At 34.2% G+C, this 27157-nt stretch overlaps 1 protein-coding gene across 4 annotated transcripts in view; it reads left to right on the top strand.

The window, feature by feature from the left end:
• CFAP210 (cilia and flagella associated protein 210) overlaps positions 1–26952 on the top strand; it is a 28891-nt gene extending 1939 nt beyond the window's left edge. The window contains exons 1-9 of one of the 4 annotated variants that reach the window (XM_064484893.1): positions 5362–5398; positions 7665–7724; positions 9280–9453; positions 9552–9745; positions 15599–15755; positions 19333–19472; positions 21764–21956; positions 22666–22830; positions 26493–26952. In XM_064484893.1, coding sequence (XP_064340963.1) covers positions 9283–9453; positions 9552–9745; positions 15599–15755; positions 19333–19472; positions 21764–21956; positions 22666–22830; positions 26493–26837 — 1365 coding nt within the window. In that variant the 5' untranslated portion in view covers positions 5362–5398; positions 7665–7724; positions 9280–9282 and the 3' untranslated portion in view covers positions 26838–26952. Of the gene's footprint in view, positions 1–5171; positions 5399–7664; positions 7725–9279; positions 9454–9551; positions 9746–15598; positions 15756–19332; positions 19473–21763; positions 21957–22665; positions 22831–26492 lie in introns of those variants that run through there. The other 3 variants (XM_010982491.3, XM_064484892.1, XM_064484891.1) reach the window with 3 other exon arrangements.
• Positions 26953–27157: the final 205 nt, after the last annotated feature.

Raw genomic sequence — 27157 nt, 5'->3', positions numbered from 1 at the left:
GAGCATTGAGGTCATGCTCCATCATTCACAGAGAGTTCCTTGGTAAAGACTGGGAGACTTATTAAGAAATTTAAATTTATGGAAATTAAATTTAGGTAATTTAAGGAAACTGTCCAATCATTAGCTGACAACTAAACTAACCAAGCTAAGATTCGACTAGCCACATATAGCAAAGAATGTAGGCTTTACAGATTTAGTTCAGGAAAATCACAAACAGCAGTGGCAACAACAAACTTTGGGTGTTGGGGGAATCTGACTTCTAGAGTTGCCACATATTATTTTAAATGTACTGTTTTCAACAAAAATGACAAGGCATGCAAATAAATATGGAAGTGTGGCCCAAACCCAGGAAAAAAATTCAATAAAAACAGTCCCTAAGGAATCCCTGATGTTAGAATTACTAAACAGTTTAGATTCAAAGACATATATAGGATGAAGTTAAAAGGCTGGAGAAAGATGTCATACTGGCAAACAGTAACCAAAAAAGAGAGCTGGGGGACTATACTAATGTCAGACAAAATAGATTTTAAGACAAAAATTGTTGCTAGAAACAAAGAAGATTTTACACTAATACAAGGGTCAGTTGTTCAAGAAGATACAACATTCATAAACATAGATACACCTAACAACAGAACCCCAAAACACAAGAAGCAAAAGTGGAATTACTGGATCACATGGTAACTCTATTTTTAATTTTTGAGGAACCTCCAAAATGTTTTCCATAGTGGTTGCACCAATTTACATTCCTACCAACAGTGCACAAGGGTTCCCTTTTCTCCACATTCTCACCAACACTTGTTATTTCTTTTCTTTTTGATAATACCCATTCTGACACATATTAGGTAATATGTCATTGTGCTTTTGATTTGCGTGATTTCTTTAACCCATTTTAAAAATCTGAGTTGTTTAATTTCTACATATTTGTGAATTTTCCAGATTGCTTTGTTACTGTTCTCTAATTTCATTCCATTGTGTTTGGAGAATACATTTTGTATTTCTGTATTTTTAATTTTTTAAGGTTTTGTTTTATGACCTGTCATATGGTCTCTCCTAAAGAATGTTCCACATGCATTTGAGAGGAATGTATATTCTGCTCTTGTTGGATGTAATGCTATATAGATGTCTCTTAGATCTTGTTGGTTTATGGTGTTAAGTCCTTTTTTTCTTTGTCGATCTTCTGTCTAGTAGAAAGTAGGGTATTGAAATCTCCAACTGTTATTTCATTGTCTCATTCTCCCTTCAATTTTGTCAGCTTCGAAATTGATAAAACAATTCCATTTACAATACCATGAAAAATTCTTAAGAATAAAATTTTGTTTCTATGAAAAAAATACTTAGGAATGAGAAAAATTTATATACTGAAAAATGACAAAATATTTTTGAAAGAAATTAAAGATCTAAATAAATGGAAAGACATCCCATGTTAATGAATTGGAAGACAATGCTGTTAAGATGACAGTAATCCCCAGATTATCTACAAGTACAATGCTGTCCCTATTAAAATCTACCTGGCTTCTTGATGGAAATGATTCTAAAATTCATAGAAATGCAAGGAACCCAGAATATCCGAAATAATCTTGAATCAGAAGAACTAAGGAGGAGGACTTATACTTCACTGTATCAAAACCTTACTATAAAACTACACTCATCAAGACAGTTTGGAATTGGCCTAAGGATAGACAGGTAGACCAATGGAACATGAATGTTCATAGCAGCAATTTTCATAATAGTCAAAAAGTGAAAACAACCCAAATGTTAATAAAATGTGATACATCTATACAGTGGAATATTATTCAACTATAAAAAGAAATTAAATACTGATAGATGCTGCAACATGAATGAACCTAGAAAACATCACGTAAGTAAAAGAAGCCAGACATAGAAGGCCACGTGTTGTATGATTCTGTTTCTATGAAATACCTCGAACAGGCAAATCCCTGGAGACAGAAAGTAGATTAGTGGTTGTCAGGGTCTGTGGGGAGGGGAGAATGGGTGTATGACTGTTAATGGGTACAGGGTTCCTTTCTGGGGTGATAAAAATATTCTGAAATGAGATAGTGGTGATGGTTGCACAGCCTTGTGAATAGACTAAAAACCACTCATTGATACCCTTTACAATTGTAAGTTTTATAATATGTGAATTATATCAATTTAAAAAAAAGATTTTGTAAACCATGGAAAATGTGTCAATGATGAAAAGCACATGGACTGATTTTAGACACCCTGAAGTCACTTACCACTGCTTTTCCCCCCTCTCTACTGCTTGAGAGTCTGCCTATTCATATTCTTTCTCTCTCTGTCCATCTGTCTTCCTTGTCCCTTCTTTCAGCCTGCTTAACTTCTCTAACAGCCACTACTAGCATTGTGTGAAAGCCACTTGAGGTAGGAGGAAATAAGATTGCCCTCTGGGAACTGAACTCTGCATCAACCCAGTGGATTAAAGCAGGAATAGGTGAAATCATTCATAGGTCTGATGTCAACCCAGGCTCTCCTGGTCCTCAAAGATGTGAGGGAACTTGGCCCAACTTTTGTGGCCTGAGATAGTAAAAAGCCTTTCCCAAACGTTCTGTGGGTTCTCCTATTTTTTATGGTTGCCCATTTCTGCTGCTTTTGTGGTTGTTCTCTTGATTCTCTTCCTGTATCAGAGTCCATGAAAAGATCTTGAATATCTCATGAATGCAAGTACTCTACAGAAGACTGGGGTGTCATGGAGGAGGGATCACATTGTATGCTTCACAGCTTTCTGACCTCCCGTTCTCCTGCCACTGCTGCCGAAACCTGCTCCCCACTGTGTACTTTGTAGGGAGAGGTTCCTGCCAGTGTGGGCTATTTGGTCTAGTCAGCCTTGTTAGTATTTTGGCAAATTAAATTCTCTCCATTTTATTGCACATCTTAAAGAGTTGAAATAACCCTTGAGTCAGAGAAAGAAAGGCATTTTCATATGCCTAACAATATGTTCATCAAAAGGCAGGTGGTTTAACTTAGTGGCCTTTGTTTAGTTAGCCCTTGGTTGCAGGTAACACAAACCAAGTTGAGCCAGCTTAGGCAAGGCAAAGGAAATTTGTTGCAAGGCTATAAGGATACAAAGGTCAGGACTCTGATTACAAGTGACCAATCTGACTTATTGTAGTTAAAAAAGGGGAATATTCTGGCTCACATACCTGTGAATTTAGATGTAACTCGATCCAGGACACTATTATACTTCTCAGCTTTGCTTGTCTTTATTCTGCATGTGGAGACTTGTGTATTGTAGGCAAGATGGTACCTGTGGTTTTGAACTCACATTTTAGGTTAGCAACCAACTTCTCACTCCCATCAACCTTAATTTAACCCCCAAGAAGACTCTAATTGATCCTAGCAGCTTTTCTTTCAGTATCTTTCTCCCTTTCTAGAGCTTCGTTTCTGCTTTTCTCTCTACTTCTATTTCATTCTTCTAGTAAAAGTAGTAAAAATTATAATAGCTAATATTTATTCAGAACATATTGTGTACTAGGCACTATTCTAAATTCTTTACACATCTTACTTTATTTAATTCTCACATCAATTATATAAAATAAAGTATGTACTATTACTATTACCATTTTGCAAATAAGGAATTAGAGTTAAATAATTTTGTATAGATTCACATAGTTCATATGTGGTGTGTTCAGAAAAAGTCCAGGTCACCTGCTTTCAGAGTCCATACTCTTACCCACGGTGCTTTATTGCTTTTGTTATGACTGTGGCCACCCACCACTATTCAAATCCATTTCCTATTTTGGTAAATTTTTCTCCTTTCAAGCCCTACCTCCTTAACTAGAAGCAGAATTCATTTTTTCTGCCTCCCTTGCAGCTAGGGGGCAGGCATGGGAACAGCCAGTCAGTTGTATATGTGCTAGATTTACATTCCAAGGAGGGTGATGAGGAAGCAAACAACATGTTGAATCCATTTTCTGGGGAGAGTGGCAGCAAAAGTGTACCAGTTCCAGAGGCAACACTGGTGAAGGTTCAGATATGCAGTGTCCAGTGGAGCAAGTTATAAGTGGGGCAGGTTGAGGTATCTACCCATTGCCAGCCTCCCTGAATCTTCACTGGAACCTCATGATGTGGTTTGTGTGGTGTTTTGAATGTATATCTTCTAAGGGTATTTCTTCAGCTCTCTGAGAGATTCAGTGGGCTACCTAATATCTTTTAATGAACTCCTTTTCTGCTTAAATTGAGTAGAGTGAGCTTGGTTGTTTATAATTAAGAACCTCAATTGATTAAAGGGGTAAAAACATTTCTCAGAGAAGAGCTGTTATGAGCTCCATTGTGTCGTTTAGAATGTTTTTGAATTCATTTAACAGACTACCCAACTCAATCATGTTTAAAAATTAGGAGATTTATTTTCTCATATAACAGGAACTCTAGGCTTCAGGTCTCATTGATCAGCAGTATAATGAGATCCTCATTACTCCAGGATCTTCCTTTGTTTCGTCTTTGTGGTTCACGGTTAACAGTTTCTTCCTAAGGCTGCTTCTTCCTGTCATAGGATGGCTGCCTGTTTGGCCTTTGTACTTCCTTGTTCATATCTAGCTTTAGAGTTGCTCTCAGATGTCTCTCCCAGAGGTACAAGGAAGAACTTTTCTAAAAGTCTGAAAACTCTTCTCCTATTTGTTTGCTTATTACAGAAATAATTATTGTCAAGGGAGATGCAAGTATTCTTAATGAGACTCAACCTGGGACTGGGACTGTAGTCAGTTCTCCAAATTATGTTACTACTGCTTGATTAGGAAGGGGTTGAATAGTGTCAGTCACAATGTCTACAACCACAAAAGGTGGACATCCCCAAAGTTATCCATTTATAAGCTGCTATTTGATTAACTTGGAAAATACTTTTATAACAGCCTGTTGGGGTAGGTATTATTGATCTCAACTTTAAAGATATTGATACTTAGGCTCTAAGAAGTTAAATGACTTGCCCAAATTTACACAGTAAGGAATTGACCAAGCAAGGACTCAAATGTGTGTCTTCTGATTTCAAGGTCTCGTATACTTTCCCCTTAATCCTAGCTGTTCTTAAGATAACAAGCATAAAATTATTATTTGGAACAATTTCCAGATATCATACCAATATAGAAATGTCTGAGAAAAACTATCATTTAAACTCTTCTTAAAAACTTTTAATACTCATTTTAAAAAAAATTTATTAGAAATAAAGAACCGTGAAGAAGATCAAGTTCTCTATCCACCTCTTCTACCTTGCAAAGTAGATCTCCGGCAGGTCACCATAATTCCACACAATGAGTGGAGAAGGATTGGAGATAGCCTTGACAGTTTGACAAGAGAAGCCGCACGCCTTCGTGCAGAAAGAAAGGCAAAGAAAGAAATGCATTTACGATCACAGGAAGTGGTAAAACATTGGACTAATACATACGCAGTAAGTATTAACCACCCAGGAGGACACATGCACTGAAGACTTACTCCTGTTTCTTAGTACTCTTTTATAAATATTTTTATATGTAAAATATCATTAAAATGCACTACAGCACATTTTAACAGCTTTATTTAGGTATAAGTGACATACTACTGTACATGCATAAAACTGGACATATTTAAAGTGTACAATTTAAGTTTTGACATATTAATATACCTCTGAAACCATCATTATGATTAAGATAATGAACATGTTTATCACCCAAAAAAAGTTTCCTCATACCCCATTTACTCCCTCTCACTCCTCCCCACCCCTCCTCCTGTTTCTCTGGGAAATCACTGATATGCTTTCTGTTACAAATTTCACTCAGCACAATTATTTGGTTTTTGTTTCAATTGTTCATTCATTTTATTGCTGAGTGATATTCCATTGTATAGATATACCACAATTTGTTTATATGTTCAGTTGTTGATGGTTTGACATCAACCAAATATTCACTTTTGACCTGTTTCCAATTTTTTTAGCTCATAAATAAATCTGTTTATGAACATTCATGTATAAGTCTATGTATGGACATATGCTTTCATTTCTCTTGCGTAAATATCTTGGTGTAGATTGCCTGGATCACGTGATAGATGTACATGTAACTTTGCAACATTTAACTTCCAAACTGTTTTCAAAAGTAGTTGTCAGCAGTGTTTAAAAGTTCTTTCTAGTTTCCTCCACATATTTGCCAACTTGCTATGGTCAGTCATTTTAATTACAGACATTCTTATAGGTGTGAAGTATTATTTCATAATTTTAATTTTTCTGATTATAATGATGTTGAACATCTTTTCATGAACTCATTTTCTATCTGTGTATCTTCTTTGGTGAAATGTCTGTTCAAATCTTTTGCTGGGTTTGTTTTCTTATTATTGAGTTTAGAGAATTTTAAAAATATATTCTGAATACAAGTCCTTTGTTAAATATTTGACTTGAAAATATTTTCTCCCAGCTCATGGCTATGTTTTTTTATTCCATTACAGTGTCTTTCTAAAAGCAGATTTTAAATTTTAGTGAAGTCCAATTTATCAATTTTTCTTATATGGATCATTTTTTTAGTAACTTAAGAAATTTTTGTCTAACCCAAGATCACAAAGATTTTCTTCTATGTTTAAGTTTAAAGTCATTAGTCTTATATTTGGGTCTATGGTCTATTTTTAGAAGTGAGATATGGATTGAAGTTCATTTTTTGCATATGAATATCCAATTGTTTCAGCACAATTTGTTGAAAAGATTATTCTTTCCCCCACTGAATTGCCATTGCACATTTATTGAAAATCCAATTGTCCATATATTTGCAGGGGGAATTTCTGGGCTCCCTATTCTATTCCATTGATCTAGTCATCTATCTTTATTTTCCAATAACATACTGTCTTGAGAATTGTAGCTTTAATAATAAGTCTTGAAATCAAGTAGTATTAGTCCTCCAACTTTGTTCTTCTTTTTCAAAGTTGTTTTGGCTATTCTAGGTCCTTTGCATTTCTACATGAATTTTAGAATCAGTTTGTCAATTTCTACAAAAAATCCAGCTGGGATTTTGATTGGGATTGTGTTGAATTTCTAGATCAATTTGGAGAGAATTTACATTTTGACAGTATTGAGTCTTCTGACTCATGAACGGAGTGTCTTTCTCCATTTGTATAGGTCTTATTCAATTTGTTAGCAACATTTTATATTTTTTAGTGTATAGGTCTTATTCATCTTTTGTCATATTTATCCCTAAATAATTAATATTTTAATGCTATTATAAATTATATTTTTTAAAGTTTCATTTTGCTATTCATTGTTAGCTATAGAAAACAGTTTTTTTTTTTTCCTTTTTGCCTTATTGTACAAGAATGGATGTTAGATTTTTAAAGTGCTTTTCTTTTGTGTATGTCTGTTGAGGTAATCATCAGGTTTTAATTCTTCATATGATGAATTGCATTGATTGATTTTCAGATATTGAACCAAGCTTGCATTCTTGGGATAAATCTCCTCTGGTCATGATGTATTATCTTTTTGATGAATTCAGTTTGTTAAAAATGTTGTTGATTTTTGCATCTGTGTTTATGGGCGATATTGGTCTGTAGTTTTCTTGAAATATCATTGTCTGTTTTGGGGTCATGCTATTTATTGTTATGATGGAGGATTGCACAAAAAAGACAGGACTTGAAAATATGAGGAACCAAGGCAGCTTCTTTTCATCTGCCTCTGATTTATCTATCTTCCTGACATTTTCTAGAACTACGTATGTGTTTGCTGTTCTCTTCTCTGTGCTTCTGCAAGATTCTCTACCTAAGAGGTACAGTAACTCGCAGTTTAATTTCATGTACATGAGTGGGAAACTACTTTAGGGTGGGGAGGTGTCCTCTGACTCCTTTTATTGTCTCACCTGGGGAAAAACTGCTGGGGAAAGATGATCCTATTCCCCACAACACTTTCCTATATTATTTGAAGCACTGAAAGGCAGGTTTTTTTTTTCTACTTTCTAGTAGAATTTTAAAAACTATGCACAAGCATAATATCTGTCCAGAGAGTTCTCACTTTTTTTTTCAGCATTGCATGTTCCCTTGCTTTGCTGCAATGTACATTATATTTATCATTGGTAGGGGAAACAGAAAACTTGTGGTACCTTGCTTTAGGAACAGTGTTCATAATTTATTAATTCTCTTTTTCCTAGGAGAGGGAATACTTATATCATGACTGATATTGTATATGTAGTATATGACATTCTGAAAAAGGCAAAACCTATAGGGAAAAAACAGGTCTGTGTTTTCCAGGGGCTGCAGGTCAGGGAGTAGTTGACTGTAATAGAGCGTAAGGGAGTTTTTTGGGAGGATGGAACTGTTCTATAAGTGACTTTATGCATTTGTAAAACTATACGCTAAAAGAATGTATGTAAATTATACTTTAAAAAACTTGATTTTAGAAAAGCTCCTGGTTCATAAATTAATGAGGGGGTAGAATATACCCCCTGGCTTTTTTTCCCAGTAGTATCACACTCTGCCTAATAGTTTACACCTCCATGGGTGTTAAAGAAGAAAAATATAGTAAATATAGTAGAAATATAATAATTAGAACTGCAGTATAGGGACAGAGATTGACTAAATGATAGATCAGCTGAGAGCCTAGAAACAATCCCATGATACATATGGGAACTTGACATATGCTAGAAATGTCATTGCAAATCAGAAGAGAAAAGATAGGAATTCAGTAATGGATACTGAGATAACTGGTACATGGAGAAGATGAAATTATATCTTTTATAGAATACACAAAAAATGAATTCCAGGATTTAAGACCTAAATGTAAAAAGCAAAACAATAAAACTTTTAAAATAATCCATAGGATATCTTCAGGATTTCAGGGTAAGATTTTAAGACATGGAAAGTATGACCCATAAAAGAGGAAAAGACTTCATCTGACGTGAGACATTGATTGCCTCCTCTGAAGAGGTATAGAAGAATATGTAAAGTATGCCACTGTTGATTTGATTCTTTTAAAGAAACATACATATAAAACTTAAATATAGAAAGGAACTTTGGAAGTACATGCAAGGAGCTAATAGTAGTTATCTTAGAGATTACAGATGGAAATTAGGACTGGAGGGAGAGTTCCACTGTATGCCTTTGTAATATTTTGGATTTTGAACCATGTAAATGTGTTACCTACCTAAAAAATTCAATTAAAAATTGGCCCATAAGAGTAACCTCCTATTTATTAATGATATATGCAAATACAATAGACTCTCATTATCATATTATAGTGTTATATCTCAAATTATCATATTATAGTGTTAAATTTTGTAAAGTTAAGTTGAAAAATGAAAACAGACTACTGCTTTTGTCTTTTTGCAGGGAATGAAAGAACAGAAACTTAAAGCCAAAAAGAAACGTGATGAAGAAATAGAGGCAGAAAGACAAATTCTTGATGTGGAAGAAGAAATACACAAACAAGGAGAAAGAAAAAAGGCCATTGAATATGCAAAGCAATGTCAATTTTACCAGACAGAAAGAGTGAAAAACTTTCATGTACTACTTGGGGTTTCTTGTATTTTTATACATATTTTTAACATATTTATACATAATTAGACTTTATTTTCTTAAAATACTGCAATTTTTTTTTGTAGTCAGGACTTCTTCTTAGCAGAGTTATGAAAGAACGTGATGCACAGATTGAATTCCAAAAGAGCAAAATAAAATCAGATAAAAAATGGGAGGAACAATTGAAACTCAGCATTGAAAAAGCTTTTAAAGAAGAACAAGAAAAAGCAGAAAAACAGCGCAGAGATAGAGTGGCTCTTGCCAAAGATCATTTAAAGCAGTATGTATACATAAATTACCTTTTTTTTCTTTTTTTAAATAATGGATATAGCTTTTTCTCTGATTATAAAAGTAATATATGCTAATATACTTAGTAAGTAGAAAAAAATTCCAAAAGGTTAAAAATCACTATTACTCCTTTACCTGGAGATAATATACTGTTTATAATTGTTACAATAACGCTGCATTACAACAACCACACTCTTTAGGTCCCAATTTAGTCTTTCTTGTGGCATTCAACAATAGATATTTTTTTCTCATATATATGTGGGTTGTTTGGGCTTGACTAGGCAGCTTTAAACTGCAGGACTGACATGGTTTGTTATTGTGAGGAGGGCTCTGATCCTGCTCCATGTGGACCTCATTCTGAGGTCCAGGATGATGGACAGCGAGCACCTGGGGGAAACTTCTTCCATAGTATTGACAGAGATGCAAGAGAAGGAGCCCAAGCCTGCAACATGGCCAAACCCAAAGTCAAAGGGCAAAGAAATACACTTGGTCTACCCTGAGGCTAAGGCAAGTCACATGACCATGCTACCCTCAGTGGAACAGAGCAGTAGATTCCCATGGAAGGAGGGAACGAGTCAATCTTTTTGAATAATAATTTAATCTACCACAATTTGTTATTGTTTTGATATATAGCCAATATAGAATTTTTGATGGTGGTGGTGGAGAGGGTCTCATTCATTGAGGTGTAATTTACATTTAATAAAATTCACCTTTTAAAAAGCATATAGCTGTGTAGCCACCCCAAAATCAAGATGCAGAACACCTCCATTGCCCCCCAAAATCCCCTCATGCCCCTCTTCAATTAAGTTCTGTCCCCAGCCTCAGCCCTTGGCAACTGTTGATCCACTGATACAGACTTTTCTGGGCATGTATACTTACATTTTATAAAATAAATTGGATCAACAGTATTATTTTATTAAATGTCTTTTTGACGTACCAGTATGTTGTAAGTTCTTGCCATGTCAGTAAATAGAAATCAAACCTGATCTTTTTCTTAAAAGCAGCTAGTACTATATATATATGTGGAAGGGGGTTATATTTATGTATTATTTTACTTTTCTTAATATCTGATACATGCAAATAGGAAAAGGCACAAAGGAGATCAGTGAAGTTTCTTCATTGTCCACCAGCCACCTTGTTTTTCCAGTGTGAGACTTCCCACTTTCTGCACAATGTAGTTTAAATGTTTATCTAAATGTATCCAAAAATTTGAATAATACTCTATTGTTGGACATTTTTACCATTTTTAAGGAAAAAAATATTTTTATCTTTAAATATTATATCATTAATACGTGATCATTATAGAACTTAAAAATATAATTAAACAAAATAAAATATAAATTAAAAATCACCAGAAACTCTGTGATCCACTGTTAACATTTGAGTGTATATTCAACTACTCTTCTAAAATTTTTTTTACTTTACAAATAATAAATGAATACATGCTTGTTGTTTAAAATTCAAGCAATACCACAAAATTTGAAATAAAATTTAGCAGCTCTTCTTCATATCCACCCTATTCAATCTCTGTCTCTTTAGGTCCCAGTTTAGTCTTTAAAAATAGCTATTATTAAAAGTTTTATAGCTATCACTTCAGAATGTTTTATTGCAGTTACTAATATTTATATACAGGACATATTTAAGTGTGTATATATTTTTTAACATGGATGTTATATAATATATTTTTCTGAGACTTTATTGTTTCACTTAACAATATACCTTGAATATTTTTTATGCCAGAATATATGAATGTGTGTCACATCTTTTTAAATAATCATATTGTATACTAAGAATGTACCATTGTTTATTTAATTACATTATTATTGAGGGAAATTTGGATTCTGCATCCCCCATTTCTAGCAATGCTACAGTGAATATCCATGAGCATATATCTTTTGTAACTTTTGTACAAAGATGTGTTTATGTAGGATAGATTTCTTGAAATACACTTGGATTTACATTGGGAGAGATACTGTCAAATTGCCCTTTGAGAAGATTTTAAGTATGCATGCATTAATGATGTCTGATACACTTTTCTTTATATTATAACCAATTCTGGATAGTACTTTTTTTTGTAATTTAATGGACAAAAAATAGTATCTTTTAATTTACATTCCTCTTAATTTCTAGTGAAACAGAGCATTTTTTCTTGTGTAAATGTTCACTGGTTTTGGTTTTTGTTATCATGAATTGATTACTCCTTTGTTCTTTTGTGTAGGTTGTTTCATATTGAAATATACGTTTGTTTAGTTGATTAAATTGATTGGTTGATTTAAAACATTAATAAGTGGTTTTTAAATATGTTAGATATTAATTTATTAGACATTGCAAATTTTTGTCATCTTTTCTGAATGGTTTTCAGCATTTAGAAAATACTTATTTATTTATTTTTCTTACATTTTTAAAAATTATTTTTTAAACTTTTTTTATTGAATTATAATCATTTTACAATGTTGTGTCAAATTCCAGTGTAGAACACAATTTTTCAGTTATATATGAACATACATAGAAAATACTTATTTTTTATGTGCTCAAATCTATCTTTTTCATTACGATGAAAAAAGTTTTGGTTTTTGTATATTTATGTCTAAAAGTCACAAATGTCTAAGTGACATACACATCAATTCCCAGGATACATGTGTTGCCAAATTGTGTATGCTTCAGTTCTTTTAACCCTCAGTAAAAAGAGAAGGGAAATTTTTGGATTTATTGTAAGTTTTTTTCTTTGACAGTGTAGAGATCCAAGGGTTTGTGCAAGTTAGGGACAGAGGTGTTGGCAGAGGGAGGCAAATATGTGACCAGTGAGTCACCTTTGAGAAATTTCTCTTTTAATACTGACTTTTGCAGCTCAGAGTTACAGGTGGCAGCCTGATCTCCAGCAAGCTACCTGGCCATTCCCCTACCTATAGCCTTTGCATGTAGGCTGTGTGTGGGCCACAGGATCCCCTTTCATGTGGTCTTTAGCAATAGGGTAGAAGTTCAAGCAGGTTTAGGGTTTGTTTTAGTTGTTTCTTTGGCTTATCTTCAGTGTAGTGTAGGAGATACTCATCAGGCTCTGAGGTCAGCATAAGTTCCTTTACTTGCTCTTCACAGTGGGCTCTGTCTTTTTGGTTGGTGGCCAAGTATTACTTATCTTTATTGCATTCTTAACTGCCCTGTTTTTCTCTGAAATCTCTTGAAAACTTAGGTATGTGGGTAAGACCTTGCTTCAGTTTCTAGTAGTGGTATAGAAATTTCCCCATTCCATTGGCTGCATTGTGGGAAATTAAGAAGGAAAAGATGTTTGACAGGTGAGCTTGGGTTGCCAATTTGGTTCCAAAAGTCCTACATCTTAAATTTATTAAGAAACATTCAATTCTGTGATTGGAGACAACAAAGGAAAATGTAAGTCTATTATTCTAAAATTTTTTAACGTATGTGAACTTACAAAATTATCGCTATGTTGTGTTCTGCTGAATGTTGATGCACGTGTCAGATATATATAATTCAGAATACTTTATTTGGGGGGTAATTAGGTTTATTTATTTCTTTATTGTTATTATTATTTTTTAATGGCGGTACTAGGGATTAAACCCAGGACCTCATTCATGCTAAGAACAAACTGTACCACTGAGCTATACCCTGCCCCTCAGAATGTATGTTACTTTAAAATACTGTTAGGAATGGTGATGAGCTCATAACAAGCCTCCTTAAGCCAACAGTAGAATTGGAATATTAGCACTAGTATTAATCTGAGTGGAAACAGAGTACTAAATGGTAGAAAAGAGAAGGAGAGGTTTTTTTCCTCCTCTTTATTGAATACTGAGAGTTTATTCAGGAGCAGAATTTCAAAATAGGCTATTTATTTATTCATTCAATTATCCATTCATTGTTTAAAACACTTATTGAACAATCTCTGTTTTGCCAGCCACTATTCTAGTCACTGAGAATACAAACATGAATGTGATATTGGGCTCTGAGCAGTATAAGAGTCTGCCTGTGACTCGCAGTGGACACAATGAGGATGGGACAAATAAGGGACTCTAGTGACACCAAAATCTCCCAAAAGAGGAATTTTGACTAAGAAACTTAAATATAATTATTGAAAAGACACTTAAGAGTATCTGTAGACTGCCTAATTCTGTTTCTTTCTATTAATAGATAAGCCTTTCTCTAGGAAAGGGCCCATAGACCTTGCTTAAGAATAACTCAGTTACTGTTAATCTCATCAGCTTCCAAAAAGAAGGGAAAATCGTCATAGGATAGTTTGCATCACTTTCCCCTGGATAAGAGAAGAGGGCTTAAGTGATCTCATTTACTTCTACTGATTTAAAAGCCATCCTAAATCTGATAACTTCCCAATTTGTAACTCAAGTCCAGACTCTCCCTTGAGTCCCAGCTTCGCTATCCAACCACCTCTAAGACATCTCCATTTCCATAGCTCCTCGATACCTCAGATTTAAAACATCTGACACAGAATTATTGATTCTCCACCCCCACAGTGCACTTTCTAGTGGCATCCTTACCACTCAGTTGTTCAAACCAGAAACCAAGGAATCCACCTTTATTTTCCTTTATTTCCCACATTAAATTGATCAGCATTTCATGTTGATTTTTACTGCTGTCATCCTAGTCCAGGCCACCCTCATGTCCCATGAATTATTGCATCAACCTCTTAACTGCTCTCCTATTCTGTCTTCCCAATCCCTTCTCCTTTCATTATCCAGAGAGATTTTATTAAAATGGAAATTGATCATATTATTCTCCTGCCTAAAACATTTCAGTGGCTTTCCATTCATTTAAAATACAGTGGAAACTTGACTATCTCTTGCAAGGCTCATCTGGCCTCATCTACTGCTCAGCCTCCTTTCCTGCTCCTCTTTCACCTTAGTTATTATACTTCTATCACCCTGGCCTTCTTGGCCTCAAGCACCTGTCAAAGCATTGCTTACCTCAGGGCCTTCTCAAGTGCTTTTCCTTCTCTCTGGAATTTTACCCTCCCATTCTTCATCTGTGGGCTTCACCAAGTCAAAGAGGTCTTCCTTGTCTTAAGGAACAACTCTGTTCAAAGTCATGTAAAATAAATAACTCAATTGCTATTCTTTTTCTTGTTCTCTTATTTTGTTTATAACACTTACCTGGATTTGTAATTACATTATTTGATGAGGGCACTCAGAATCTGCAATAAACTACTTACGGTGGGAGCTCCTGGTTGTGATGGTGGCGAGGCTTGGGTGGGGAGGGATGCAGGTGATTTGTAGAGGTAGATCCAGATCAGAGCTCTGCAGTGAGGAGGCTGCTCAGGGATCTCTGAAGAACTCACACATAAGCCCTGTGAGAGAACCAGCATTTGACAGATTACCACTCAGAGGGCCATAGTCAGTCAGTGTCGGCTAGAGAAAGAATAAGAAAGTGGCCGCTTTGGGTAAGGATACTGTTGTTGCGCTCCTTCCATCAAACCCCATCTCCTGAGGGGTGAGACCCATAGTTTAGGTACCATTGTCCAATGCCAATATTGAAAAGCACTACAGATTAGCGACTTTTCTATAAAATAATGTCACCATTCCAGCATGGAGTCAGTTAACTGGTTCTTTCTAAAGGAAAAGAACATTTGAATCTAGTGTAGAACTTAATTTTGGTGAGGAATGAAACACATTTTGAAGAAAGGAAAATATTGGCAATCCTGGGCTAATCCAGATTGGATTTAGTATTAATCACTGCTCTTTATCTATCTGTTCTTGTCCCAAAATAAATCCACAATTTCTCCTTTACATCTTCAAATCATCCCACCTAAGAATCTAATTCATTTCTTTAAAATATATTGTTTTTCTGCTTTGCTCTCAGTTATAATTGCTTTTTTCTTTAGAATAAAGGAACATGAAGAGGAAGAAGAAAGGAAGAGAAAACATGAAGAAAAGGATGCTGAGGAAATAAAGCGACAGAATTCATTATATGAGATAGAAATGAAAAAAAAACTAGAAAAGAAAAAAGAAGAGATAAATGAAAGCAGGAGACTGTTTTTTGTAAGTTGAAAATACTTCAAAAATGTATCTCTTCAAAAAATGTACAAAGTTCCATGCCTAATTTTTAATATATTTTTTAACAAATTATACTGGAGTAGAAAACAAGTTTACTATTAAGTTGGGTTTCTAAGTATACTTTGGGGGAGCTAGATTTGCTATAGTTTCAGATGGATGTGCTCTCATGCATGAGCAAGAAAGAGAGAGGAGTCTTTTTTTTAAATGAATTTATTTTCTTATCCATAAAATGCGAGTTGTTAGGAGGAATGAATGGAATGATGTGTGTCCAAGTGTCTGCTGTACTATTAACATGTGCTCAATAAATGGTAATAATTATTTTATGGCTATTGCAGTTTATTTAATTTTGTAATCCTTTACATTCTTTTCTTTAAAATTATTATTTATTTTTAAGTAATATTGGCCCAGATTGAGAACATCAAACAACACCAAAAGGCTTAAAAAAAAAGAGTAGCAGTTCTTTGCTTCACCCTTTCTGCTTCTTGGAAAATGATATTCTAAATAATCTATGTATTTAAAAAATATATATTAAGCTTTAAAGATACGTATCTTGATTTATCCATTTTAACCATCTGCCCTGGTAGTTGAAGACTTAGCTCTTTTCCAATACTGTCCCCTTCTCCCAAAATAATCATGTCATTATTTCAGTTAAATAATTATTGTGATGACATGAATATTGTCCTCTGAAGAGTCACGTAATATACTATGAGTATATTTCTTTGCTTGCATAAATGTTTTTCTGTGATTAAAGTAATTGTCATTGTTTTCATTTGCTTTAATGCTGTGTACCTCAATTTTTTCCATATGTCCCATCAAATGGATATTGACTTTAGTTTTCAAATGCTCAACTAAGTAATATTAAACTATATATGTTACTGTTTTTCTTGGAGCTCCCCATCCAGAGTCGACCGTCCTGCTCTTCCTTCTGGACTGCTTGCTCTCTAGGCCTGTGGCTCAGCTGTCATTCTGGGGCTTCCCTGTGCCGCTTTCCCGAGTTGCAGCTCCTATTTCCTGAATCTCATGCCTTCCTCTTTCTTGCTTTACTCCTTCATCTTGCTAAAATACATCTCTGAGTAGCTTCCAAAGAAAGGGTATACAGGAGGTAGAATTTTTGCATTCCTATTGAAGAGGTTATCATCTATAAAGTAATGCTTGCTTTATAGTTTGGATGTAGAATTCTGGGTTCAGAATTCAGAGTTTTGTATTCATGGTTTCACAGTCATCTAGCTTTCAGTATTGCTATTGAGAAGTATTATGCCATTTATGGGCTTTATCCTATGTGTGTGATCTGGTGTGTTTTGCTTTTTCTTCTCTTCTCTCTATTTCTCTGAAAGGTCTCAGGGTCTTCTCTTTATTTCTGCAGCTCTAAGATTTTTACAGGGACACACCTTGGTGTAGGTCTTTTTCATTTTGCTGAGCACTCTCCTGATACTTCAGTCCATGAATGCATCAACCTTTCTTATTTTATTTCTTGTATAATTTTGTCCCTTTCCATTTTGTTTCTTCTGCTGTAGAACCCTTCTTATATATATTGCCATTTCTGAACTGATGCTCTAATTAAAAAAAAAAACTTTTCTCATTTTGTTAGTTAGAAGAAGACTCAAAAATGTATACGAGAAAACCCAACATAATAATACCTTAAAAATAAAAAGTTTGTTTGGAGTGCAGAGGTAGTCATTCCAAGGCAGAATTAATGGACTGAGACAGCTTCTCTCCTTTTGTTTTGCTGTTCTCGGAAGATAGGTGGCATCTGTCCTCAAGGTTGCCTCATGGCCTTGAATGGCTGTTGGCGCTCCCGCCCTTCTGTCCACATTACAGGTAGCAAGAAGAAAAAAGAAAGAAGGAGAAAAAAGAGTGTCCTAACTATCTGTTCTCTTTTTAAGGAAATTTTTCAGAAGTCCCACTTAACAATTTCCACTAAATCTCATTGGTTGTAATTTAGTGACACCTAGCTGAAAAAATAACTTGGAAATATGGTTTTTGGCTGAGCATATTGCCACTCTGAACAAAATCTGGGTCTTGATACTAATGCAGTAGAGAAGAAAGACTCTTGGGCAGGCAATTGTTCCTGCCATTTCTGGCTGTTACTTGACTTTGTTATCTTCAACTTTGTCTTCTAAACCTTCTATTGAATTTAAAATTTTAGCTATCAAAGTTTTAATTTCTAAGAGTTCTACTTGTGATATTATTTTCCTTTTCCATAAAATCTTATTCTTGATTCATGGATGCAATATTTTTATCTAAGTCACTTTGGAATAGGAGAGACTTGTTTTAAATACTAACTCTGCTACTTACTAGCTATGCGACTTTGAGCTGAGGCTTTCCATTTTTAAAATGAGAATTACTTTGTGCTAATTCGTTCTGTAGTTTTCCTATTATAAAAAAATCTGTATGAAAATTACCATAAATTTAGGGGAAAAAACAGTAAAGTAAAAAATTTAAGAAATAATTCGATCAGTTTTAAGAATTTGGTATTTTCATTATCTTCTCATGTCAACTAATATATGTCCTAACCAGATTATAAGCTTTTAAAAGTAATAGCCCACAAATACTAGGCAAATAGTAGACTCTGAGTTATAAATATATTGGCAGATTAAATATCACATCTAATGACTTTCACCTTTCATTGATTTCTATGTATAGTAATAGAAAACACTAATATATCTGTAAACCCAAACTGTTATGTTCAAAGGCACTTATTTTTATGGTGGCTAACTCAGTTCGGGGTGTGGAATGTATGCTGATATGAACAGATTTTTATTTTATTTTTTAAAAAGACCTATTTAAAATAATTTTAGAGTATAAATCTATATATGTTTTTGTATATGTGCAAAAAAAATTACCCTGGACAAGAAGGTAGTTTCATAGTGATTGAGTCCGGTGGGTAGAATTAGAAACAGGCAGATAGACAGTGGATGTGGTAGGAAGGACAGTTTACACTGTGTATTTTAAAAATATTTTAAATTTAAGTACCATGTGACTATAGTAACTATTCAAACATTAAATGAAATTATATATATTTAATACATTTTTTTCTGGTTGTAGAATTATTTTAAATTACATATTTGTAAAGAAATGAGATACTTGAGAAGAAATGCAGAGAGGTGTTAAGAAGATATAAAAGTCACCTATAATCTTATACCCTAGGGATATTTAACATTTGGCATATTTCTTCCAGTTATGTATTCATAATGAACTTGAACCTAAATATATTTGCAAAACTGAAATATGCCATGGTAGTGTTTTATATTCTGCTTTTTTCCTCCGGCTTACTGATTGTTATTTGTATCTTCCCATGTCATTGAGAGCATAATTTATTTAACCATTTCTCCATTACTGAATGTTCAGAAGTTCCAGTTTTTTACTATTACAAATAACTTTGAGATGAACTACATGCAACATAAAACTTAATGCACAGCTCTGATTATCTCTTTAGGATTAATTTCTGAGAGAAATAAATAGATGTCAGAAGCTGTGGCCATATGACAGGTTCTTGTTAGATATTTATATGTTGGAAGACATTTTTCTTTGTGATAGGATAATATACACTTTTCCCCCCAAGGAACATATGAATGATAAAAATATCATCAAAGCTGTAGAACAACAGCAGCAAGAGGAGGAAGATGAAAAGATTAGAAAATTTATCAAAGCAAAAAAGCGTCTTATGCAAATGGGGAAAGAAAAAGAAGCTGAAACACACAGGTAAGCTTTTAACATAACTTTTGTAATTAATAAAGTACTATCTGAAATTATTTTGTTATAAATCAAAAGTTTTGATATGAGAGTAACCTTTAGGAATAAAGGTCTGATTATTTTACATATGACTAGGGCATTTAGTAACATGATTTCAGCTTGGAATATGTGAATTGGGCCTCCCTTGGAATATTGACGACATCTATGCAGTAGATAGTCGGAAATACTGTAAATCTGTGCTTTAAGAGAGGGGTATGAGCTGGAGATGGCTTTGTGAGCCATTGATACATAGTAGGAGTTGGAACTGTGGGTACAGGTGAGCTCACTGCAGGTGAGTAGGTCATGGTCCCTAAGGAAATCCACATTTAAAGGTCAAATTGGAGAGCGAAGATAATGTGAAGAGCAAAGAATTCAGTTTCCAGAGAATGGAGGAGAACCAGAGAAACCCAAGGGTGGAAGGTTTCAGTAAGAAGAAAGCAGTTATCAGTGTTAGATCAGTAGAGGATTAAGTGAGATTTTAAAAGTTCAGCACCCATCAGATTTAGAGGTCATTGCTTACCTCAGTGAGCAGTTTGAGATGAGGTGAGAGAAGAGAATTACAGTACATCTCATTTCTGTCTAGACCATGCTTTTGACTTGCGCAAAACCCTCTGATGGCTTTACATCACACTTAGAGCCTTGATTGTGGCCCATAAGGCTCAACACCCATCCTAATTCCCAGCTGACGCCAGCCTCCTTTCTCAAACCTCATCTCTTACTGTTGTCTCTCTCTTTCCCTCTTCGTTATCCCACTGGTCTTTTCCTCTCCCCCTCTGGGGAATGCTCACCTCCTTTAGCTCTTTCAAATCATTGCTCAAATATCGCTCTCTCATTCAGGCCTTCCCTGACTACCTTATTTAAAATCACAACCCCATTCCCATATTGCTTATCAATTTAACTGCTTTCTTTTTCCTTATTGCAAAATACAGCACTGTTTTATTTATTTTGTTTGCTGTTTCTCTACCTCAACTATTGTGAAAGCTCCATAAGGGCAGAGATTTTTAGTGTTTTTGTTTTTAATGTTTTGTTCACCTGGAATGATGCCTGGCACATAGTAGATAATCAATAAGTGTTTAAAATACTTTTTTAATTGAATAAAAGATTCTTTAAATTCTATAGTGCTTTGCAACTTTCAAACTTTCATACACATAATTTTATATAATACCATAACCCCTTTTTTAACCCCCTACACCAATTTGCCCCTCCCCCCATCCCTCTCCCCACAGGTAACCACTAGTTCTCTATACCTGTGAATCTTCTTTTTTGCTTTATTCACTAGTTTGTTGTATTTTTTAGATTCCACATTTAAGTGATATCATGCAGTATGTCTTTCTCTAATTTTTTTCACTTAGCATAATACCCTTGTTATCCATCCATGTTGCTGTAAATGGCAAAATTTCATTCTTTTTTATGGCTGAGTGGTATTCCATTGTACATATATACCACATGTTCTTTACCCATTCATCTGTTGGACTCTTGGGTTGCTTCCATACCTTGGCAACTGTAAATAATACTGCTGTCAGCATTGGGGTGCATGTATCTTTTCCAATTAGTATTTTTGTTTTTTTCAGATATATACCCATGTGTGGAATTACTGGATCATCTGTTAGTTCTATTTTAGTTTTTTGAGAAACTTCCATACTGTTTTCCACAGTGGCTGCATCAATTTGTATTCCCATCAACAGCGTATAAGGGTTTCCTTTTTTCTACATCCTTGCCAACATTTGTTATTTGTGGTTTTTTTGATGATGGCCATTCTGACAGGTGTGAAGTGATATCTCATTGTGGTTTTAATTTGCATTTCCCTGATGATTAGTAATGTTGAGCATCTTTTCATGTGCCTTTTGGTCATCTTAGTCATTTTGATAACTTTCACTTTTTTTTTGAGGTTATATTTAAAGAAAGGCCTTTGGTTTATTTTATAACCTATGCCTCCAATATTAGAGTCAGTAGGGTAGTTGCCATAAAGTATTTAAAAACATTTTTCATTGTGGAGAATTTTACACTTTATTTGCTATGACCACACATACACAAGATCATATTATATGCATTATTCTCTTTGGATTTTTAGAATATACTTTATTCTAAAATAAAGTGTAAATAAAGTATTAAAAACTTCCACTTAAAACTATATATGTAAGGAGCAATGGGTCTCCTTTTTAGTCTTGTAAAAGACTATAAAATATTTGTAAATAAAGTATGTTGGTTCCATAACAAATCCATTCGTGAAGACTTGACAAGTGATGCTTATTTTGTTTTAGGCTAATGGAGGAACGGAGAGAAAGAATAAATAACTTCCTGAGTGAACTAATGAAAGAGAAAATTGACAATGAGGATTTGATTATTGCTAGAGATATTGCAGAAGCTGAGGCTGAATGGGAAAAAAGAGAAAGAGAAAAATATGAAAAAAACAAAGCAGAATTAAGAGCGATTGCAGAACATAGAGCTGTTGTGGTAAGCAATCCAATAATGACAAATAAAAATAAAACGAATTTGAGTTCTTTACACTGTAGTTTCCACTCCTGCCTCTGTGACAAAAAACCTAGCAGATATTTGAAAAACAATGTATGAATTATCTACCCGTATTCTTGAAATCAGACCATGTTTACTTTCTAACAAAAGATGACATGACAATCAGTTACAAATAAGATCTTTATAGATGCAAAGTAATAATCTATTCTGTTTCAGAACCATCTGAAATGCAAACAAAAGTTAGTCATTTAAATATACTTTTCATTTGAATGTTCTTAAGACAAACCAAGTAAAAATTACCACATTGCATTTCTGTATTTCTTAATCCTTCAGAATTTATCTCCTACATGACTGACTGTCATAACATTTAAATTGTTTATAAACATTGTAGCAATTAATTTTTTACCTACAAATTTCCCTTTACTTTGAGATGAGCTTGCTTTTCTGTTCTTGTACTTTTTTTTTAACCAATAGCATTCTACTTAAGTTTTCATTGTGTTTCTTGGTACTCAGCAAATAGAACAAAACCAAAGTAAACTGGCCATGTGGGAATCAGCCCATGTGCAATTTTCTGCCCTTGCGCTGCTTCTGGCTGTCTTTGTGCTTAGAGCTTTCTGACTTCATGCCTTATTGGAGGGTGCTGGTTTGCTAAAAATGGTTTTAAGTTTTTCCTTTGCTTTTTATTATCTAGATGAAAAATAAAGAGGAAGAAGAAAGACAAAGAAAATCAGAGGCTAAAGAACAGCTGCTAGCTAACATGAAAATAGACCAGATTTTCTGGGAGCATGAAAAGGAGAAAAAACGGAAAGCAGATAAGGAACGCCAAGAAGTTCAAGACGCCCATATTCAGCAAATGGTAATTATTCCTTAATGTTTATATTTTAGCAATAAATATGTAATATAGAGTTCATACTAGTTTTCTGTTTCCCAAAGCAGTTCCCTTTATATCAAGTAAGATCAGATGGTCATTATGGTTATGACACACAAAAAAGTACTAAACATGTGAAGAGTTAGTTTTTGTTTTTAGGTACTGAAGTTTGCATACTAGGTTTATGTCTTTTGCACAAATATTTATCCTTCTTTAGTTTCTATTGTGCTTTAGTAAATGTTAAAGAAAATATAAGTTCACATGGCATGCCATGATGCTTTTTTTCTTTTACTTTTTCCCCACTTTATAACTGCTACCCAGAGACTATATTGTTTGGGATCCCACAGGTTTCATATCTGAAGTGAGTAGGGGGTCCCAGAGATCTTAGAACATGTATAGAGGACCTGGCATCCATCATTTGTGTCTAAAGACCAAATATAGCCATGCCATTTTCCATTCCTACCAGCTGTATATGAGAGGACAAGTTGCTCCACATTCTCACCAACACATGTTCTTGTCATCCTTTAATTTTAACTGCTCTAGTGTAGTGTTACCTCGTGATATGATTTTGCCTTTTCCTAGTGACGAAAGATACTGAACATCTTTTCATGTTCTTTTTAGCCATTTGTGTGCCTTCTTTTGTGAAGTGTTTATTTAAATCTTTTGCCAATTATCTTGTTGGGTTGTTTTCTTATTGTTGAGTTTTAACTTTGTTTTTAATGTGGTAAAATATACATAACATAAAATTTACCATTTTAATCACTTTTAATTGTACAGTGCAAGGGCATTAAGTACATTTACATTGACTTGCAATTGTCAGCCCCGTCCATATCCTTAACTTTTTCATCATCCTACACTGAAACTCTGTACCCACTGAACAGTTAACTCTCCATTTCCCCTTCCTCCCATCTCCTGGTAACCACTGTTCTATTTTCTGTCTCTGTGATTTTGCTTATCCCAGGTACCTCATATTAGTGGAACCATAGAATATTTGTCTTTTTTATCTATCTTATTTCACTTAGCATAATGTCTTCAAGGTTCATTCATGCTGGTGCATGTGTCAGAGTTATATTCCTTATTAATAGTGAATAATATTCCATTGTACATATTTTGTTTATCCATACATCCATCAATGGATGTTTGGGTTGTTTCCATTTTTTTGGCTATTGTGAATAATGCTTCTGTGCACAATGGGATACAAATATGTTTGAGTCCCTGCTTTTAATTCTTTTGTTTAAATACCCATAAGTGGAATTGCTGGATCATATGGTAATTCTGTTTATTATTTTTTTTGAGAACCACCATACTGTGTACTACAGCAGTTGCACTAGCAGTGTTCAAGGGTTCCAGTTTCTCCAAAATCTCAACACTTTTTTTCTGTTTGTTGTTGCTCATTGTCATAAATTTGAAGTGGTATCTCATTGTGGTTTTCACTTGCAGTTCCCTCATGATTAGTGATGTTGAGCATCTTTTTATATGCTTATTAGCCACTTCTGTTCAACCTGAAGACTTCCTTCAGCACGTTTTATAGCACAGGTGGCTATAAACAGCTTTAATGATTGTTACCTAGATCTCTTAATTCATGAGATGCAAAAATGTTAATATTCTCTCCTTCCTTCTCATTGATTTGCTGAAGTTTTCAAAGAACTTTCATAATCAGCACTTGGTTTCCCCAAAGTACAATTTTAAAAGAAAAGATAGGTTAAATACTTGATTCTTTCACTTTATTTTCAGTTTTCAAGATTAGCTCTCTAGCATCCTCCAAAGGTGCCTATTGACTCTACTCCCATGTGTTACAATTTTTAGGATTTAAAGAGTTTCTCTACAAATCTATATTTATGCATAATACATACCAGTTTGAGGTACCAATCATGTGATTCATTATGGTTATCCTTTCCTTCCATTGTGACTTCCTTTTTGTACTTCAAATGTTTCTCCCCGTTTCCTCAATCTTTCTACAAAATTACTACCCAACCAATATATCCCAGTTGCTCCTTTTAAGATCCCAAATTATAGCACTTTACCTTTGATGAGATAGTTTTTAGCCTTTTCTGATTTTTTTCCCCTGTGTTATTGAATGTCATTTCCTATTTTTTCAAATTCCTTGTATTCTATCACCAAGTCAACAAATAGCATGAAAGCTTTAGTTTTGAAGTATAGCACTCGAAATGAAAATTTGATATTTCATATTCATATGGTGGTTCTATTTCCTCACAAATTTCAATTTATGGTAGATACCAGGTTTAGCCTACTATTTTATGCTGAAGTGTTGGTTACTGATTTTGAAAAATGCGTTCATGAATATTAAACATATTCATAAGTAGACAAAATCACTCTTAATTTTCAAGAAACAGCATTTCTTAAAATTCTTCTGAGAAGATGCAATGAAAAGTTGTCAACCACAACTTCATAGAAATCTTTAAAAAGCCATTAAAGTCTACTCATATAATATAAACAGTTAAGAGAACAATGTTTTTATAAATATAAAGTTAAAAGGAAACATGAAATATTAGTAAACTGGCTTTTGGTAGATTGCATAGAGTACTCACTCTACCCTGCTCCTGATCAACCTACATTGATAAATATCACTCGTTCCAACTTCAAATTCTTAGGAAACAGAATGTAATTTGTTTCACTTAATTTAGATATTCATTGCTGATTTAATCTCACGTGGCTGGGTCACATGGTGTATCTGGCTGATTTAGGGCAATGGGTTTGGGTGCATTTCTCAGAATAGTGGATGGAGAGGGACAGTGATTAGTATGTCTTCTACACCTGCCAATGTACGTTTCTTATAAATGATAAAAACAGGACTCTAAATCTGATTATTTAATTTTTATCTATATTTCATGCTGTATTGTTTGTTTGAAGATGTATCATCCTATAAGGCTATTAGGGTAAGTTTCATTTAGCCACTACTTTGAACATGATACTGTTGTGAGAAGCATGGGATAATTTCTGAAATACATTATTTTTAAGTCAGAACATATCAAATACAATGAGTTTAGAAAGTTAGGACAAGATTTGAACATTCTCAGCCCAATGGAGTTACCACGTGTATCATAACTGCTACTTAGCTATATCAACAGAGGGCACTGGAAGCCAGGTGGAAAATGATAGAAGCCTCACTGAGAAAACACGAGTTGGGTCCTGAAGGGTGAGCAGAAGCTTGACAAGCAAAGAAGGCAGAGAGAGAAAGGCATTTTAAACAGCATGAATGGCATATGGAAAATGCCATATGGCACAGCAGGTCCTGTTCTGAAAGTGGTGATCTGTTCACTGTGTTTACAGCAATCACCTTTATCATGTTATTCTCTCCCTAGCTGGAGCCTTTTGTTTCTTGAGTTACGTGGAATTTCATGTGTCACTTAGGCCATAGTAAGGGACATGGTACTTATGGAATGGTGAGTGTTGGGACAGAGGGAGCCATGAAACTTACAAAGAGCAAAAAGCAACTTCTTTGTGAGGTTTGAGTTTGGGGAAGAATTCTCTTCTCACTCTGTGACTCATTTTCTCCATTAATAAAAGCATCAACTGCCAAAAAAAGAAAAAAAAAGTTATATCGGTGACTTCAAATGCTACTTATATTTAGAAAACTCATCTTTTTTTTATAACAATATGAAATTATATTTTCTTTCTTTCTCAAATAGGCCAAAAATAAGTTTAATGCAAAGCAAGCAAAACAAGCAGAATTAGAGTATTACAGACGTACTGAAGCTCTTGTGGCTGAAAAGGAGAAGGAATTTCAGGAATATGCCAGAGAAGTAACTGAACTTGAGTCTGAATCAACAAACAAATATATTTATCCTCTTGTAAAAGCTGTACAGGAAGGATCTGGAGGTGGTCATGGACCAATTTTTGTGGACAGAGGTGGGTTAAGACCCAGCTATCAGGCAAATGATATCACTGGAGTCCAGCTCCCTTTTTATAACTCTCAGGGATCAAAATATAATAATTTTCAAAAGTCTAAGGGAAGACTAGGTTTTACATGGTAGAAAAGTTTATTTTTAAGATGAAGAAGACTAAGTTGTGGCTAATATTATGAGCTACAAATGTAAGTGAACTATATGCATATATTTGTTAATAAAGCTACTTTTCATCCAAGTACAATTATGTCTGATCTAATTGATTCTTTACCACTCAAGATTAATTCAGATTCCATTTTTTGTATGATAAAATACATACACAACAATACGACACAACATACATTTTGTGTAACTTTAGCCATTTAGAAATATTCAGTGGCATTATGTATATTCATAATACTGTATCATACCATACCATTTATCTAGTTCCAGAACTTTTTCATTGCTCC

This window comes from Camelus dromedarius, chromosome 4, assembly GCF_036321535.1.
Source record: "Camelus dromedarius isolate mCamDro1 chromosome 4, mCamDro1.pat, whole genome shotgun sequence".
Lineage (NCBI taxonomy): Eukaryota > Metazoa > Chordata > Mammalia > Artiodactyla > Camelidae > Camelus > Camelus dromedarius.
The sequence above is the reverse complement of the archived record's forward strand: the minus strand, read 5'-3'. Positions and strand labels throughout refer to the sequence as shown.